The sequence below is a fragment of the Dendrobium catenatum genome, unplaced genomic scaffold (genome assembly GCF_001605985.2).
Source record: "Dendrobium catenatum unplaced genomic scaffold, ASM160598v2 fragScaff_scaffold_621, whole genome shotgun sequence".
Taxonomy (NCBI): domain Eukaryota; kingdom Viridiplantae; phylum Streptophyta; class Magnoliopsida; order Asparagales; family Orchidaceae; genus Dendrobium; species Dendrobium catenatum.
In genome coordinates this window covers 3,449,571-3,468,489 of record NW_021319083.1, presented here as the reverse complement: position 1 = coordinate 3,468,489, position 18,919 = coordinate 3,449,571, and the positions used below count along the sequence as shown (strand labels likewise).

Genomic DNA, 18,919 nt, shown 5'->3' with positions numbered 1-18,919 from the left:
ATATTGTGGATGCTTCAAACACAATGATTTTGTCTGTTCTATTTATTCCTGTTGCATGTTAATAATGATGTCATTCAATTTTCTTCATCCTCTGATTGGGAGGTTGTTGGGGAATTGGTTCAGTAAAATATTACGTCGAACTCTGTTGAAGAGCCTATATTCTCAGATGTTTCTAACTTGGTTCCTATAATTAATCATACATGTTCTCTTATTAATGATGAAGCTTTATTGGCATATATATAGCATATGCTAATAAATTAAATAATAAAATGCTTAAATTATAATAAGATGCTTACAACATTTGCAAATATTAGTTAGTTGAATGGGGCTAATCAGACATGAGGGTTATGAAATTTATCAAAGAAATAAAATGAGAAGAAAAATAGCATCAGTTTTCTTTATTCTGGAGTATTACAATCAACCATTACCATTTGTGATTCCAATCATAAATATTAGTTGAATGTGATCGAATGCGATTTCGACCGCTTATTTGATAATTATTCAATAGCAATCTTATAGTGTCTTCAATTAAGTCTATTTTTCATGGGAATGAAAAAATTAATCTTGTCTACTAATAAAGGAATCATAATCATTTTGTTCATATTTATAAAATACTCTTAGTTATTCCTAAAATTTTAGTACATCTATCATGAATGGTAAAAATTAATAAGTCAACTAGTGGGATAGTTCCCTATCACATGTGAGGGAGTCAGGACAATGCCTTAAAAGGGATGAGAGGGGACAAACCATTGACCTAAGATACTTTTTGACTTGTAAAAATAAAATGAATCAAGAAAGCTTTCAAGGAGCTGATAAGTTTGATGATTAACTCCTCGAGATGATGTCATGAATCCTAGAATGGAAATGGAGCAAAAAAGGAGTTTTTGATCATTTAGGCTTCGGTAATCTAATTGGGTTTAACCCCTTTGAGTCAAGTGCTCCGTATCATCCAAGATATTCCTATTCAAGGGTCATGTTATAGCCTAGTTTAAGTTAGGGGTAAGCTAGCCTAGTAACCTATGTTAATTAAGGACCAATAATATAATTGGGATCATCAAAGTTCAATGAAGATTCCAAGTGGATCACATGCTTTTACTATATTAGGTTGATCTACCTTAGGTTGGTTGATTATAGCAAGAGATAGAGGTGTAAACTAGGTGAACAAACCACCTATAGCTTTGGTCAGATCTAAAGGTTTGATTTGGGGTCACCTGGCTAAGCCCAACACCACCTTAAGTCCAATATAATCAAGGATTAGAGTCAAGATTGTGATGCCCCAGATATCTTTCTTATATCATAAAGCTGATCGGCCCGGCCGATCGCAAAATCGTCCCGGGACGATCAGACCAAAATCGATCGTCCCGATCGTCTTGGACGGTTCCCAGAACTATTCTCAGGACGATATTTTGAACAGTACAGATCGGCCTGGACGATCTCACTATCGTCCCGGACGATCCTGAGAGGAAAATCCAATCTAGAGAGGAACAGTAAGGGAACGAGGTCTCACAAAGATAGTTTTGTATCCTTTAATAATAATATCATAGTCTATGGCTAGGAGAGTCATAAATGAATCAATGAACTTAAATTGTTAATCCTATTAGGGACTGAGGGCATCTAAGAAGAGATCACCTACAATATCATGACAAAGAATGGTCTCATATGTCTCAAATAAAGTCTAAGGCTCCCATATATTAGGTAAATCTAGGTCAATATGTCACCTAACCTAAGTTAAGCTAATCTAGGCTCCTATTAGGTCCTATGATGTTAATAAAATGTAGACGAATAAAGGTCGTTAAATGAGTCAACTGCTTTAGTAACTATTTAAGTATAAATTTAATGAATCCATTTGGGTTTAGGATAGCCTAAGTCCTTATATGCATACTTTAGGTCAATTAAGTTATGTCTCAAATAACTAAAGTAATAAAAAATTAAATAGGACAACTAGGTTATATAATGTTGGTACTAGGTTTTAGTGCCATCAACCATTATGAGGTGGTACGAAAGAGTCCTAGGGCCTTCTAAGAAATGCAATAAATAAAGCAAGGGTCCTTTGGGCATGAAATTAACTTAGGAGGCTCAAATGTAGTTCTAAAACTAACATTCTTCAAAATGAATATTAACAAATAGAACCCCAATAAATGCAGTGGACACTAAACACATTGCATGTTTTGGCATTAATCGATGAAATAAATAATTTTGATTTGACGTAATTAGAGGCATGCTTTCCATCACTCAAATAATCCATTAAATGGGAACTAGGGCAATATAGAATGGTTGTCATTCTAAGATAATAGTATACTTATTGTCTTACAATCCTAGTAACAAACTATGGTATAACAATCATAACTAACACTTCACCTAAGAATTACAAGTAGAATAAACTATATGTTAAGGCATATTAACAAATAACTAATCATGGGAGGAAATCCATTGACTAAGGCTCAAAAAGCCTTGGTGTAGTGACTTGATATGGCATTATATATCATAGTAACAATCATAACCAATACTTCTTAAATCTAAGGGTTAGAAGTAGAATAAATTATATTTCATACCATAATAAATAACTAATACTGAAAAGAAATCCATTGATTAAGGCTCATGTTATACTTGATATGACATTATATAAGCAATCAACCACATATATAAAAAGCATCACTAATTGCTCAAGAAATTTAAAGAGAGGGATACATCATGATAAAAGTAAAGTCAAAGATCAACTATCATAGTAAGATTATGAAGTTTGAAGAGAGATGGGATAGTCTATTAACTCTTCATTGGATGATTCAACTAATCAATACAAAGATCAATCCTTTTCTACTATCATATGATCAAAAAGTCTAAATAAGGATGGAACAGTGTGCTCATCACATCACAATCTAAGCAACCAATTTGAATATCCACTATTATCTTATAATCGAGCCATTTATAAACAAGGATGAAATTGTGTACTCTTTAAGTATGACCTAAGTAATTAATGTTAGGCTTCATTTGGAACAGTTTTTTTTATTGCTTTCTAAAATATATTTTACAAAAAAATTTAGAATTAGAATTTTTTACAATAAAAAGTTGCTTTACAAAATAAAAAGAAAGCTGCCCCAAAAAGAAAGCCTAAATATCACTATAAAAAATTCATCAAATTACAGTGGCCAAATGACTGACGGAATAACCGGCGGCATGACCTCCGGTAAGTTCCAATGGTTATAGCCTCTGGAACACCGCCGACAAGTATTGCCACCCTAAAAAAACTATCAGATATTTCAATTTCCTACGCGATTTTTTCTATGGAGATTTAACCGCCAAAAAATCAAACTTTCCATGGAAATTTTATCCGATATTAAATGATTTTCCTGTAATGTATCAATTATTATTCCATGATCAAGAAGTATCAGTTGAGAGGTGGAATAATATTATACTCATATCATAATAGAAAGAATTGTGCACAATGACATTTTAGAAGGAATTAAGTCGGCACGCCTAATTTTTCTCCCAGAAATAATGGAATGATAGTAAGCACACACTGCTATACAGCTCCTCTATTTCTTATAGTATCAGAGGATTTGACCGCCCATCAGCAAAGCTCCACTCTTCTTCTTCCTAACTGAAATATATGACAATTATTTGTTTTATTCTTCAAATTATAAATCATCGTATATTTCTGTATATATAATTTAATATATTAATTTATTTTGATCTTCCTGTATAAAATATATCTATCGATCAGTAGCTACCTACCGCAGATTCTTATTGTTTATCCACCGCATTTCATATGAAAGCACATGATAGAGTAGGACTTTTGAGAGAAGCAATCAATTCTAGCAAAATTTATATTAAAATAAGATAATAAAATAATAAAAATGTTAAATTGAATTTAAATAGTTGTTTTATATTTAATCTTTTTATTATATAGTTATAATTATTTTCCTCTCTATATATATCAACTCCGAGAGTGGACTTTCTTCACAAAGGTTTCAGCTAATAGAGCTATAATGATGGCCTTCAATTTCATCTGCAGAGTGTTACCTGCGCTTATTCTACTGAGCTTGCTCAGTTGCAGAGTACAAGCCCAGCTCTTAACAACGGGGTTCTACGCTCGCACTTGCCCGAACTTGCAGAGCATAGTGAGCTCAGCCATGGCCAAAACAGTTGCTAATGAACCTCGCATGGGCGCTTCCATTCTCCGCCTCTTCTTTCATGACTGCTTTGTTAATGTACGAGCCATTGCAGTACCAAATCTTTTCCTTAATTTCTATAAGCTTTTCTGATCTGTACTTTCTTATCAGGGTTGTGACGCATCAGTTCTTCTCGACGACACCCCAACTTTTACTGGTGAAAAGAACGCCTTCCCTAATCAAAAATCTATTCGAGGTTTTGAAGTGATTGATACGATAAAATCTCTTGTTGAGGCCTCCTGCAATGCCACTGTGTCTTGTGCTGATATTCTCGCCCTTGCAGCTCGTGAAGGTGTTGTTCAGGTTAGTACACACAACTATATTTATATGGAGTATGAATAACGGTCTAATTTTCATTGAATATGAACGATGCAGCTGGGAGGGCCGTCATGGCCGGTGGCCCTCGGTCGCCGGGACTCCATTACGGCAAGCCAAGCCGCCGCGAACAACCACCTCCCAAGCCCTGGCTCAAGCCTCTCAACACTCATCTCTGCCTTCGCGGCGAAGAATTTGAGCCCCAGAGACATGACTGCCCTTTCCGGAGCGCACACCATCGGCCAGGCCCGCTGCGCCACCTTCCGCTCCCGCATCTACAGTGACAACAACATAAACCCCATCTTCGCCGCCCTTCGAAGGCTGAACTGCCCCTCTTCTGGTGGCGACGACAACTTGGCTCCGCTTGAGCTTCAAAGCCCAAACCTTTTCGGAATCAACTATTACCAGAACTTGGTGGGAGGTGGCGGGCTCCTGCATTCCGACCAAGAGCTGTTCAACAATGGCGCTCAAGATTCATTGGTGAGACAGTACAGTTTAAATCCTGTCTTGTTCTTCAATGACTTTGCAGCAGCTATGGTGAAGATGGGAGCCATTAGTCCTCTTACGGGCAACAATGGCCAGATCCGTTTGAACTGCAGGAAGGTCAATTAGTTTTCTTTGAAATTGTCTTTTGATCACATGTCATGCCATGTGCTGAACATAATACAGATTATACTTAATTGATTCTTGATGATCGTAAACCAATTTAAAAGGAATGAAATAATATGCTTGTTGTGTGATTACGTGACAATTGCGCATTCTGTTATGAATTAGTTTATTTATTTATGTTGCTGGTGCTGTTTGGGTTGCGTTGAGCTAAGCATATGAAATGACTCTGTTACTGAGAATTATTATGGCGTCTGGATGCATCCGAACTTCAATGAAAACAAGTCATGTGGATTGTACACAGAGTGTAACAGTTCAAACTCTTAACTATCGAGATATTGTGCGCTTTGGTCTATGAGTCTCACGGTTTTATCCTGTTGATGTAACTTCCCAGAAAGTCACTCATCTCTGAATTTCTTGGGAATGAACATGCTTAATTACAAAGTTTATTAATAAAATCATTACACCAAAAGTCGCCTCGATGTTTAAGAGTTTAGTTTTTTTTTTTATTTAAAGGGTTTCTCAATCTCTCCTACTTAAGTAACTGATATCCTCATCAGCATCTTTATCCTAGAATAATCCACCAGACATAGGATTTCTAGTGGTGGTCTCGACAAGTTCAAGTGGGGACTCCCGCCATGTAGCACTTTGTCTCATGCAGGGTTCAAGAGACGGCTCCTATGGCATAGCACTTTATCTTATATGACACTTAGGTCCCATCTCCTAACTTGTGTATTGCTCTGATACTATTTTGTACGCACCTTATGTACAGGTTATAAACAGGGTGTATATAAGCCACGTAGCTTGATTTCATTGGAATCCAAACACAAGCTACGTCCAAACTCCACACATAAAAATTTCTCCTCTTACTAGATCTTGTAATATTACACAGATTTCTTCATAAAGTTTTATCACTTTATGCATATCTTTATAATCTATAAAGTTGAGGATTCTCGTCTAGGTCCAATTGGGAGATTCAAACCTTTCATATTCATGAGATGGGGCATTTCCAATCAACCATTACCACTGTGATTTGTATGCTCTAGTTAGATTCCAAGTTTTATAAGGTAAGTATGGCGTTCACTTATCAAGTCCAAAGTACATAAAAAAGTGCATCTTGTTGACATTCTATTAAAAAAAATCATCTGATCAGGCATAAATTTTGAGGTATTATTGAAATTAAGATGAAACTTTTGGGATTCAGTTCATGATCATATAAATTTTGATTTCAATAAACTTACGGTCAAATTAACTTTTTTGATAAGAGAAATCCAACGATATCAAAAGTGAAGCTGCAAATGAGCTAAGCCCAGTTGAGTAGGTGCCTGCTTGAGCTCATTGCGAAAACTCTATTCTAGGTCAAGATCAAGCTCGGTTTGAATATTTGTAATAGTTTTCAAGTTTGATTCATTTAAAATTATGAATATTTAAGCATAGATTTTGCTTGGCTCATTAGCTAATTAACCAATCGAGCATAGTTATATATTAAATAAATTTATAATCAAATCTTAAATAAGCGTATTAATAAGCTTTAATCAAGCTTCTTAACGAACTGATTTACGAGCTTTAAATGATATTATTGATGATCATAAATAAAACAAATATCTAGTCATTCAAATTTGTTCATTTATCAATTTAGCTTTCAAAAAAGCATCTAGCAAAGTCGATCCACGAGTAGATTATCAAGCATATTGGTTGATTTGTTGCTTCAACCAAAAGTACTTCGATCCAACTCTAAATGAGCCCAAATCAAGTATTTGAACTATGATTTGAAAAAATATGACATTAATTAGAGGGGTCAACTTAAAAAATAATTAGAAACTTAAGCATCCATTAGGGATGTGAACTTCAATTTATGATTAATCTTAAGCTGACAATGGATGGGCAATTCTTCTATTGATAAATTACTTAACACCCGTTCCATATCTTTATTTTAGTTAAAAGTTTTATTATGAATGGTTCGTGGAATGCGGATATGTTAAATAATGTTGCTCCTGATGTGGTGATCAACCATATTGTTAAAATTAGGAATTCCTTTGCATCTGGATAAAGAGAATTGCATTATTTTTTGGGCATTGATATTGTAGTGCTTTAATTACACAATTTTTTTTTCATTATTTTTGGGCACTTGATGAAAAATCCTTTAAAAATTGGCACATGTCGGTACAAATGGAGATTTTGGGATCGTCATGTGTCTGTTTCGTAACCAATTTCATCGATATTTTTTAAATAAAATGATTTATTTTAAGGATATTTTTCTATATTTTTTAAAACCCAAAATAATTTATATGAATTTTATATTAAAAATATGATTAAATTAAATTGTTATATTAAATAATTATATTAAATTATTATTATTATATTCAAAATATCTTAAGCATTAAGCCCTCTCCCCCCTCTCGTTTGGCCAAAAGAGAATAAAAAAAAAAAAGAGAGAAAAGGAAGGAATGAGAAAAGAAAAACCCAATTTTGGAGGTCATTGAGCGATTTTCGACAATCAAGCTTGTTGAGATATTTGCTCGTCTCATTGTAAGGAATATTTACCCTATTTCTGATTTCAAAAATTTTATGTTGTTGATATTTTTCTGATCAAATTTATATTTCTGTTATTGAAAAATAAGAATAATTATTCTAATTTAAATTTTGGGGCATCACACTGAAGGTCTTCTTAATGTGTTGCTTTTGGTGAACCATTTTGCTGCCCTTTTTTATTTGCAAGATTGTTTGTTATGTGTTGTGTTTCTTTAATACTAGTTTGACTCTTAGGCATTTTTGTCGTGGTGGTGATTGTTTTTGGTGAGTGCTTGGACCCCTTTCCCTTTTTTTTTTCTTATTTTGTTTTGGCTCCTTTTGGATATAATTTCTTTCATTTTTGAATGCTCCTACTATCGTTTATGTTTGTTATTTGTGTCTCTGGATAAGCTGTCTTGGTCCATCTGGCATATCGTTATTTGGTCTATCTGTTGTATTATTTTTGTTACGTACATAGAAGATTTCTCCTACTTTCTATATGCTTAGTCATTTAGTAAACGGTTTTGTGACCATTGTAAAGCGGTATTGCAAGCCGATCCCTTTGGTGGTAAGATGAAGTTGACTTGTAATATATGGGTTATTAGTTTTTGGGTTATGGTTTATGACCAGTCTAGCATGTTATTAGGTTGCTTTGTAATTCTGAATCAGTAGGGACCACCAGCTCATAGGTATTTTTTGAATTTTCTTGTAACTCTTTTGAGTAATACAGAACTGGAGGCCCCATTAAGGACCTTGTATTTTTTGGGAATTTATTGTGTAAACCTGTCGGTGGGTTTCAACAAAAAAAAATGCTTACAATTGAAAAAAAAAATCCCTATTTCATTTCTCATCGAAAAAGTATTCACTATGGACATACAAGGTGCAAGTGATTGCGATTTAATGGCCGAAACTTAAGCATCCATCATATATGTCAACTTCAATTTATGATTAATCTTAAGCTGGCAAAGGAATTTTAGCTATTATTCCATATGTTCAAAGTTCTGTACACAAGAATTATGATTAGCTACATACTCTTAAAATATTTTTTTAAATATAATATTTGTCTTTATTTGTTTTTGTAGGATTTTCATGAGTATCATTAATTATTATGTATTTATATATATATAAGTATATAACATATATATCTTTATATTAATTTATATTACATCTAAATTTTGAATTATATTAAAATATCACTAATATTAATTTTATAAAATAAAATATATTTCATGTATGTATTGTAAAATAATTAAGATATTAAAAATTGTATAAAAATATTAAAAACTTAGATATTATATATAAATATATAATATAATTACATGATTTATATGTAAATTCCTTTTAAATAGTGTGCCAATCACAAATAAGACAACGAAGCTCCAAAATTCTCATTTTATCCCACCTCTCCCTATTGCACCGTATCTCGCCCAATCGACCGCTTCAGGGTTGCATGGCCTTTGGCTACCCGATCGATGGAAGAGTTGTCGATCCTGGTCTTCATTTAGTCGTGCCTAGAACCCTAGTCGTATCTTCTCCGCCGCTTCCGCCGCTCTTTTCGCTGCCGCCCGTAGGATACGTTGTCACCGCGCCGGTTGCTGGCTTCCAAAACCTCAGCTTCCCGAGACTTTTCTTCCCAAGAAGTTTCATTGCCCCTCGAGTGGCTTTGGATCCTGCCATTTTGATTCAAATGGAAGGCAAGCGTGTTCAGTCTTTGCTTCAGGCGAGCTCGCGGAACCATTTTTCTTTTAGTGGTTTATGCATTGTGAAGTGTTGCTTTCCTCTTTTCTTTGGATTTTTTCTCTTAGCTATTCTTAGCTTCGCAGTTTATGGCTAGCGAAGGCCTGGTGCCGTCTCTCGAAGAGGAGACGAAGAGGAAGAAAGTGATGGAGGAGCTTAAACAGGTACTGGTTGTTGGTTGAATGAACCAAACTCTACCCTTATTTGTGATTTTTTATCATCTTTGGAAAAATGCTTGACCTTTTTCATTCCAGCGTCATCTTATTAGCAAATATCATTTATTTGGCTTGATGACATTGTTTTCGATAATGATATTTTAATCATTATTGTCGTGCGCTGGAACATTCACGGCGGTAGAGTGTGATTTTATCATCTTTGTACTGTAGAAAATCCTCTCCATACAATGGAATAAGTTAGGAGTATGAGACATGATATTTTTTACACGAAAATTAAAAAAGAGAGAAAAACTAGGGGATCTAGCCTAGTTGATTATAAAGACACCCCTTCTTCTCAATTGGAGAAGGCCACCGATGAAAGCATGGCAATATAAGGGATGGTTGGGATTTTATGCTCTCCCTGAAGTTGTGGAATACACATTTGTCATTCCCATCTTAATAATTAGTCCCAAAAAAGTAGAGTTATAGCCTCTTGGTGCACCATAGTGCCCTCCATTTGGTCAAAATTTTGGGAGAAATTAGTTTTAGACATTGCGGTGGAAAAGGTAGCAATGAATGCTATATTAAGCAGAGGAGCAATGAAGGCTGCATTGGTTGTAGATACGATAGCAACCACAAGGGAAGGCCGACAATGAAAGCATGGCAGTAGGAAAAAAAATCAATTTTTAGGGTTGCGACAAGTTTCGATGACAACAATAGAAAAATACGTCTCAAGCGGCCCAATGCATGGCAAGCAAATCTCCTGCCGTTCGATCCCCTTCAGCCCAATGTAAGTCATTCATCTGACTCACCCTGTTCCCCTGAACACTCCTGTTCGATCGACCTTATATAGGCACACACAAGGCCTTTAATTCCTCTGGTTTGATTGCAAGGAGTGCATGTCTTGCAATCTTGCTTTTCCCGACCATAGACCCTCACGAGAGGGAATTTTTAGCTCTTTTCATACGCACGCAAGAGTTCTTGTGCTCGATTTATCTTGCTTCTGCTCGGTCGACTCTGGATGTTGCACAGGAGAGGAGTCTTTGATGCACGAAGGAAGCAAAAGGACTAATATTCCTTAGAATTCCGACAATGAAGGCCTATGGAAGGACTAGTATTCCTCAAAATTATGAAAAAGAAAACCAGTGGTTGGAACCTATATTCCTTAGAATTTTGGTAATGAAGGCCGGTTGTGAGAACTTGTTTTCCTCAGAATTCCTGCAATGAAGCTTGGTGGTGGGAACCTGGAGAATCAGTAAGCGCCAACTCCTTCAGGGTAGGATAGAATGCTTCTAATCTCTTTGTAGCATCACTCTCGATATCCACAATCAACTCCCTATTTAGGTAAGTATCGTACTTCACCATTTGCGTACTCACCAACTCTTCAGTCATAATAAGCACGAACTAGACCGTAACAGTGAACTGTCTTGCCACCAATAAAGCCACCTTCTTCCCCACCACGCGCATCGTCTAGGAACTCCATGTATCAGGACCGCTCCATCAAAGAACTTCGAATCCGACAAATCGGCTTCAGTCCAAATCAGGCCGGCAAGGTTCTCAATGACAATTCTGTTAGCAACAACAAAGAAAGCAATAGTGTGGGTTACAAAGTGACATATGTCCAATTTGAGGGATTGATCCTAGTGGCAGAGATCTTGGGAGAGGCCTACTTCTTTTGCTGTACAAAAGGAGGCTTCAACCTTCTTGTGCATCTCCTAGATCTGAGGGTAGTGGATTGGGAATATGTAGAAGCGGACAGGATTTGGGGCAATGAAGGGCTCTTCGAGTGGAGGATTTGATGGGGTGCACAACAACTCTTCAGTTGCTTGTTCCTTGCTCAGTTCAGCTCTTGCACACGCAGTTCTTGCACGCTCCCTCTTTTGATCCTTTTCTTCACTCAGTTCGGGCCCTAGGTAGGCACGCACGAGAGCCGCATGCAGAAGACTGCAAAGGGGAAGATCTCTCACTTGCTCGACTTCCCTAGATGCACATGAGCAGGAACAAAATGCAAGTACCGGCTTTCCCTCTCTCACGATATCGTTTTTGAAAAAGAACCAAATGCCTTGCTTTGATACCACGTTAAATTTAGAGAATTGGAAAGGGAAAAAAGCTTAATTTTATTATACAAAACTATCCCTGTTATAGATATATACAATATATCTTAATAAAGAAACAAATAGCTACAGAATCATGCATAATTGCGTCAATATAATCCTTCCTAAATCAACCACCCAAATATAGAAGGAGATCGACATGATCCAAGTGAGCCTCCCATGGATCCCCCATGCTAGCTATGGAATCAAGGGCCAAGAGACGGCTGAGACTTAACAACGTGTTCCAGGTGAACCTCCCATGAATTTCCATGCTTGCCATGGGATCATGAGCCAAGGGATAGTTGGGATTTTAATAATTATTTCAATCCTATTATCTTTAGCATGTGATGCCTCACATATTATACATTATCTGATGGATAATAACTAACAAAAGAAAGAAATTTTGTAATCATCTTGATTATTCATATTTAGATTTTATTGCTTGTGTAGATTGCATTAAAGCAAACATTTTTCATCTATTGATTACACCATTGTTTAATGAGAATTTTATCCAGATAATATAGTTGTTCAAGTAACAAAATCAAATTGAAAATTTTTAACACAGGCTTGATTTTTCATGTTATAAAGCTATGAGATAACAAGATTTAGAATATTAATAGATGTCAATGGTGAATCCTTATGTATTTTTGATAATCTTGAACCTGTAAATTAATGTTATTTAAGTACTAGTTTCTTTTGATCTTAGGTGCCATCTTCTCTTAGCTCGACTTTAAGATGGAATGATTGATCACCCATCCTGTATAATCACTTACAAAATTATTGAATTTTTTTTTTAATTTAGTAATTTATTCAACTGTATTTATTTAGGATGCAGTGTTTTTTGACAAGATGATGTTTGCTTTAGGTTTCGAAATCCAAACACTTTTGGAGGGTTGTCCAGTCATTGTGTTTTACAAACACTTGGCGTGACTTAATGCCATTTCTATTCTCTTTTATGTACAAATTAAATAAATTTCCCAACTCGGATATTTTAGGCACAAGTTTGACACAAGACACCGCACTAGTAGGTGAGTATATGATATCCAAATATCCAATATCACAATTTAGTAAGGAATCTGAATCCATATTTCACTGGCAATTGAACGTATTACAACTTGTTTAAGCTGCTTTTTTTCCATTGATTGGAAAATTAAAGAGTATATTAAAAGAATGCTTATGGCAAAGGTAATGAAAGATCATCTATTGTTTCCATTTGATAATAATCTAATGGTCATTCATAATTTTTTATTAATCAAATGAGTTATATGTAAAATGGAATTTGAGACTTGTAGGTTTGAAAACTGACATTATTTTGATAGGAAATTTTGGTATAAAGTTGTCCTGTAATTTTTTATAATTATCTTCTTGATACTTATCATGCCTGCATTCTATTGAACTTCCAATCTAATAAACCTTCTGAGAGATTTTATTTTTCTTGGTTTTCATATTGTTTTATTGCATTTTGATCAGAAGATTTTGTTTTCACACATAATTAAGTAAAAATGTAATTTTTTCGTAAAATATGTTTTTATCGGCAAGCAACTATATGAGCCCTAAGATAGATGGATTTAGGTTTGTGCTTGTGCTAATCTTTGTCTTTGTTTTAAAATTCCATTTGATATTTTGTTTTCTTTTCCTTTCTTATTTTTAGTTTTGTTCTTCTTATTTGTTCTTTTAATCTTGCAGATAGTTTTGTCTTGGATAAGAAAAGTTGCATGGCAGCGCCGTCTTCCTAAGGACATAATTGCTAGGACAAGTGCTACCATTTTGGCATATGGCTCGTATGGTCTAGGAGTAAGGCCTTTTGATTCTGTTATAGTTGTGTTTTTTTATTTTATAATTTCTTATTTTGCCTATGGTTCATAAGACATAAGAGAGCAATCATTTATCCATCAATATTTTATAGTCTTATTGCATTAGTAGTAAATGCAAATATTTAGGCATGTTCATACAGACTTGATCCACCAATATATTGTGCTATTGACAATGATGAGCAGTAATTGATGAACTAAAATGAATGTTCACGTTTCGCTTCCTTTGTCTAAACATTTGCGTTCCTTTGTTTTCAGAGGAGCCTGATGGACCGGTTCACCCGGTCCATCCGCCCAGACCCACGCGGGTCTACAAGCGCCGCGGAGGGGGCGGGCGGACGTTCCCGAAGGAAACAGGGGAGGAAGCCACGGTGGGCCCCAGGGGCCCACCTTTTGATCGAACGGCTAAGGGGGGGGGGGGGACGGAATCTTGAGGGAAGATGGAGGGTGGATTGGGAGGGGTAATTTAGGGATGTGTTGGGTTAGTGGGGTGGTATGAAAGGGGGATTAGAGCTCATTTTTTGGGGATCTTGCTAAGAAAAGTCTCTTTTAGTTTTCTCTTGCTTTTCTAGAGTTTATTGTGGGAGATTTTGTCCTTCTCGAAGTGGACAACCTATCTTGTTTTATTGTTTGGATTTCAATGCGAATGTTCTTGTCCTACATCTCATTTCTCTTTTGAAGGTTTATGTGCATTTGGTGGACAAATTCTTCTCTTGTGAGAATAATTAGGGCAAAGACAAATTGGTGAAACCTAAGGTGTATCAAGTTGGTATCAGAGCTCTCGATCCTAGACGACATGGCATCAAAGAAGGTAGAAGTTTTGGAGGGAGAGATGGGCCAATTGAAAGAGGAAGTGGGTGAGAAACTTTCTTCGTTGGAGGGAAAATTCTCAACTCTAGAGTAGAGATTTGGGGGAATGGAAGAAATGATCCGGAAATTGTTAGAAGCCCAAGTTGCTCCATCAAATCCTAAGGAAAAAGGGAAATCCCCGGTGACAAACCCTAACCCTAACCCTAATTTTCCAATTAGGGAAGGAGTAAATCAGAGTGAAGAGGGCATGCAAGGGCAATGGTCAAGGGAAGGAGGAGATGGGTCTGGAGTGGGCGGACCATGGGGGATGGCCGGTGGTCAAGGGGGCCGGCCATACATAGGCTCGGTGGGCCCTCACGGCACACGGGAAGGGTGGCCGAATCAGATGGGGGGGTTTCCGGAAGGGAACCGTGCCACGTGGGAGTAGGGAGGAAGAAGGGATGACTATGGCATGGGCTATGGAGAGCCAAGCATGGAGGGGGATTCAAAATCCTTACCCGGTGGAGAGGAGGGGAAGACCACAAAGGGAGGGATTTGCTCAGGGGACATGGGGAGATGGAAGAACCTTCCACCGATCTGACAACCGCATGAGGAAATTGAAAATTCCTATTTTTGAAGGAGAAGATGCTTATGGGTGGATTTACAGGGTGGAGCGCTATTTTGCAGTGAATGGCGTCACAGAAGAAGAGAAGTTGATGGCGGTTCCGATCTGTTTAGAGGGGAAGGCATTGGCCTGGTTTCAATGGCTTGAAAGGAGACAACATGTTAGGAGTTGGGAGGAGTTCAAAGACCTCATACTTCATAGATTCCGAGTGTCCAACGAGGGTACACACTATGAGCAGTTGGTAGCTCTAGTGCAGGAGGGCACAGTGGCAGAGTATAGGGAGCATTTTGAGCTACTCTCAGGCAGATTGAGAGGTATTCCAGACAACCTTTTAGAGGGAAGTTTCATGAAGGGGTTGAAGCCTCACATCAGAGCAGCCATCCGAGTAGTGGATCCACATGGGTTAGTAAAGATCATGGAGACTGCACAGCTTGTAGAGGACAAGTTGAAGGTGGAGCTACCGAGGCGATCAGGGGTGCCTTACCCTACTTACCGACCACCACTCATGATTGGAGGCACAAAGGCGGCTACCATCCTTTCTCCTAGGGAGGTAACCAAGGTGAAAACCACTACGGCAGTGAAACAAGGGGGGTTCAAGAGATTAACTGATTCCGAGTTGAAGGAAAAAAGGGCCAAGGGCCTTTGCTACCGATGTGATGAGAAGTTTACACCGGGGCATAGGTGTAAGGAGAAGACACTACATGTGATCATAGTGGGGGATTCTGAGGAGGAGGAAGAGGATACAGGGGCAACTGAGGAGGAGGGAGAAGAGGAGGAGCGCCCTCATTTGGCTATGGTGGAGGTTTCACTCAACTCAATAGCAGGTCTGACATCACATTCCACCATGAAGCTGGAAGGGGAGATTGCAGGGTACAAGGTGATGGTTCTGATTGATAGTGGGGCCACCCACAACTTCATTGCTTGCAGATTGGTGGAGAGGGTGGGGCTACCAGTGACACAGGGGAGAGGTGTAGGAGTCATTTTGGGCACGGGAAAGAAGGAGCGCTGTAGCGGGCAGTGTAAGGGAGTGACCCTTACATTGCAAGGAGAGGAGACAGTGCAAGACTTCCTACTGCTGGATTTGGGAAGCACTGACGTGATACTTGGGATGCAGTGGCTCCAGTCCTTGGGGGAGATGAAGGTGAATTGGAAGAAATTATACATGGAGTATGGGAAGGGGAGCAGGAGAGTGACACTACAGGGAGACCCCAGTTTATGCAGATCCAGAGTGGCCTTGAAGTCCATCTTCAAGACTTTGAGAGATGATGGAGAGGGCTATTTGATAGAGCTACAGCAGGTGGGCATGGAGGTAGAAAGAGAGCCAGAAGTCATACCTGAGGTAGTCCAGGATCTTATACAACAACACTCCACAGTGTTTCAGATGCCCAAAGGGATACCCCCTATCAGATCCAGGGAGCATGCTATTGTGTTGAAGACAGGGGTAGCGTCCATCAGCGTGCGACCCTACAGATATCCTCATGCTCAGAAGGAGGAGATTGAGAGGTTAGTAGCAGAGATGATGGAGGCTCAGGTGATCCAGCCCAGTGTGAGCCCATTTTCCAGTCCTGTACTCTTGGTGAAAAAGAAAGACGGTAGTTGGCGATTCTGTGTAGACTACCGGGCCCTCAACAAAGAGACTGTGTTGGACAAATTTCCTATTCCGGTGGTAGATGAGCTTTTGGATGAGCTTGGGGGAGCCACCATCTTCTCTAAGGTGGACCTGAAATCTGGTTATTACCAGATTAGGATGAGGACTGAAGACATTCAGAAGACAGCCTTTCGGACACATGAGGGTCATTATGAGTTTCTAGTGATGCCGTTCGGACTCACTAACGCTCCCTCCACCTTCCAAGCCCTGATGAATCAGGTCTTCCAGCCCTATTTGAGGAGGTTTGTTTTAGTTTTTTTTGATGATATATTGGTGTATAGCAAATCTCTGCAGGACCATATCACCCATCTTGGGATGGTACTCACGACATTATTGGAGCATCAGCTATATGCCAATCAGAAGAAGTGTTCTTTTGCTCAGACGGAGGTGGAGTATCTGAGACACATCATTTCAGAGAGAGGAGTGGCAGCTGACCCCACCAAGATAGAGGCCATGATGAATTGGCCTACACCAAAATCCCTTAAAGGACTAAGGGGATTTTTGGGACTGACTGGCTACTACAGGAGGTTCATCAAGGGCTATGGTTCTATAGCAGGCCCTTTGACTGATCAGCTAAAGAAGGACAACTTTCAGTGGGGAGAGAAGGCAGATGAAGCCATGAAGACTCTGAAGGATGCCATGACTAGTGCCCCAGTTTTGGCTCTTCCCGATTTCACCCAGCAGTTTGTGGTTGAGACTGATGCTTCCGGAGTGGGTTTGGGAGCAGTACTCATGCAGAATCATAGGCCAATTGCCTTCTTCAGTCGAATCTTATCAACTAGAGCAAGGCTGAAATCAGTTTATGAGCGGGAACTGATGGCCATTGTGTTGGTTATTCAAAAATGGCGGCCTTATCTATTGGGGCAACGATTCATAGTACGTACTGATCAGAGGAGTCTCAAGTACTTACTAGAGCAAAGATTGGTGGCAGAAGAACATCAGAGGTGGCTGGCAAAACTCTTGGGGTATGAGTTCGAGATTCAGTATAAGCCCGGAGCTCAAAACAAGGCGGTAGATGCTCTTTCCCGTATTGAGTGCTCACAGCTGATGGCACTATCGGTACCACAATTGGTGGATTGGGGTGAAATGGTGAGGAAAATCAACATGCAGAGGAGCTAGAGAGGATTCAGACGGTTGTACAGAAGGGAGAAGGAGGGTTCAAAGGGTATCACTTGGAGAACTCTCTTTTGTTATACAAGGGGAGGTTGGTACTACACCGTAATTCAGCATTCGTCCCCATTCTTCTACGGGAGTACCACGACAGCCGTATTGGGGGACATTCAGGGGTGGAAAAGACCTATCGGCGGGTGAAAGCAGAATTTTTTTGGAAAGGGTTAAGAAGTGATGTCGAGGACATGGTAAGCAAATGTGATATTTGTCAACGGAACAAGTATCAGGCTTGTGCCCCTAGTAGTTTGTTGCAGCCCTTGGTACTTCCAAACAAGATTTGGGAGGAAGTCACTATGGATTTCATTGAGGGATTACCCAAGTCTGAGGGGTATACGGTCATCATGGTGGTAGTGGATCGGTTGAGCAAGTATAGCCATTTTATTCCACTACGGCACCCTTTTTCAGCCCCTACTGTAGCATCTACTTTCATCAGAGAGGTGGTTCGATTGCATGGAGTTCCCACCTCTATTGTCTCAGACAGGGATAAAGTATTCTTGAGCTCTTTTTGGAAGGAGATCTTCAAGATGCAGGGTACATTCTTGAAGCGCAGTACAGCATATCACCCACAGACAGACGGACAGTCTGAGGTGGTGAATCGTAGCGTGGAGACTTATTTGAGATGCTTCGTGGGGGAGAGGCCTAAACAGTGGGTCAAATGGCTACCATGGGCAGAATATTGGTACAACACTTGCTATCATACTGCATCTCAGTTCACACCTTTCAAGATTCTTTATGGGAGGGACCCGCCACCATTGGTGAATTATCAGAAGGGAACAACCCCTGTATATCTAGTGGATCAATATTTGGAGGAGAGGGATAGGGTGTTAGAAGAGTTGAGGGAACACCTATTGAGAGCCCAGCAGATCATGAAAACCAAGGCGGATGCTCACCGCAAGGATGTGACATTTGAGGTGGGAGAGATGGTATACCTGAAGCTACGGCCTTATAGGCAGAAGGGTGAAGGAAGTGAGGAAGAATGATCAAGGCAAGAGGGAGGTGCTCATCGAGTGGAAGGACTTACCGGCACATGAGGCTACTTGGGAGATGTACAAGGCCATGCAGGAGCAATTTCCAGACTTCAACCTTGAGGACAAGGTTGATCTTCTAGAGGGCGGTATTGATGGACCGGCTTTGGATGGACCGGTTCACCCGGTCCATCCGCCCAGACCCACGCAGGTCTACAAGCGCCGCGGAGGGGGCGGGCGGGCGTTCCCGAAGGAAACAGGGGAGGAAGCCACGGTGGGCCCCAGGGGCCCACCTTTTGATCGAACGGCTAAGGAGGGGGGGGGA

The 18,919-nt window shown here is 39.1% G+C and overlaps 2 protein-coding genes across 2 annotated transcripts in view; both read left to right on the top strand.

The window, feature by feature from the left end:
• Window positions 1-3,989: 3,989 nt before the first annotated feature.
• On the top strand, window positions 3,990-5,096 carry LOC110106139 (peroxidase P7-like). Its single transcript, XM_020835907.2, has 3 exons — window positions 3,990-4,208; window positions 4,281-4,472; window positions 4,545-5,096. Exons 1-3 carry the CDS (start codon window positions 3,990-3,992, stop codon window positions 5,094-5,096), a joined length of 963 nt encoding a protein of 320 aa, XP_020691566.2.
• A 3,880-nt stretch (window positions 5,097-8,976) lies between these two features.
• The window catches only part of LOC110106137 (nuclear poly(A) polymerase 3), a 35,770-nt gene continuing 25,827 nt past the window's right edge, over window positions 8,977-18,919 (top strand). The window contains exons 1-3 of the mRNA XM_020835903.2: window positions 8,977-9,321; window positions 9,425-9,502; window positions 13,273-13,380. Coding sequence (XP_020691562.1) covers window positions 9,052-9,321; window positions 9,425-9,502; window positions 13,273-13,380 — 456 coding nt within the window. The 5' untranslated portion in view covers window positions 8,977-9,051. The remainder of the gene's footprint in view (window positions 9,322-9,424; window positions 9,503-13,272; window positions 13,381-18,919) is intronic.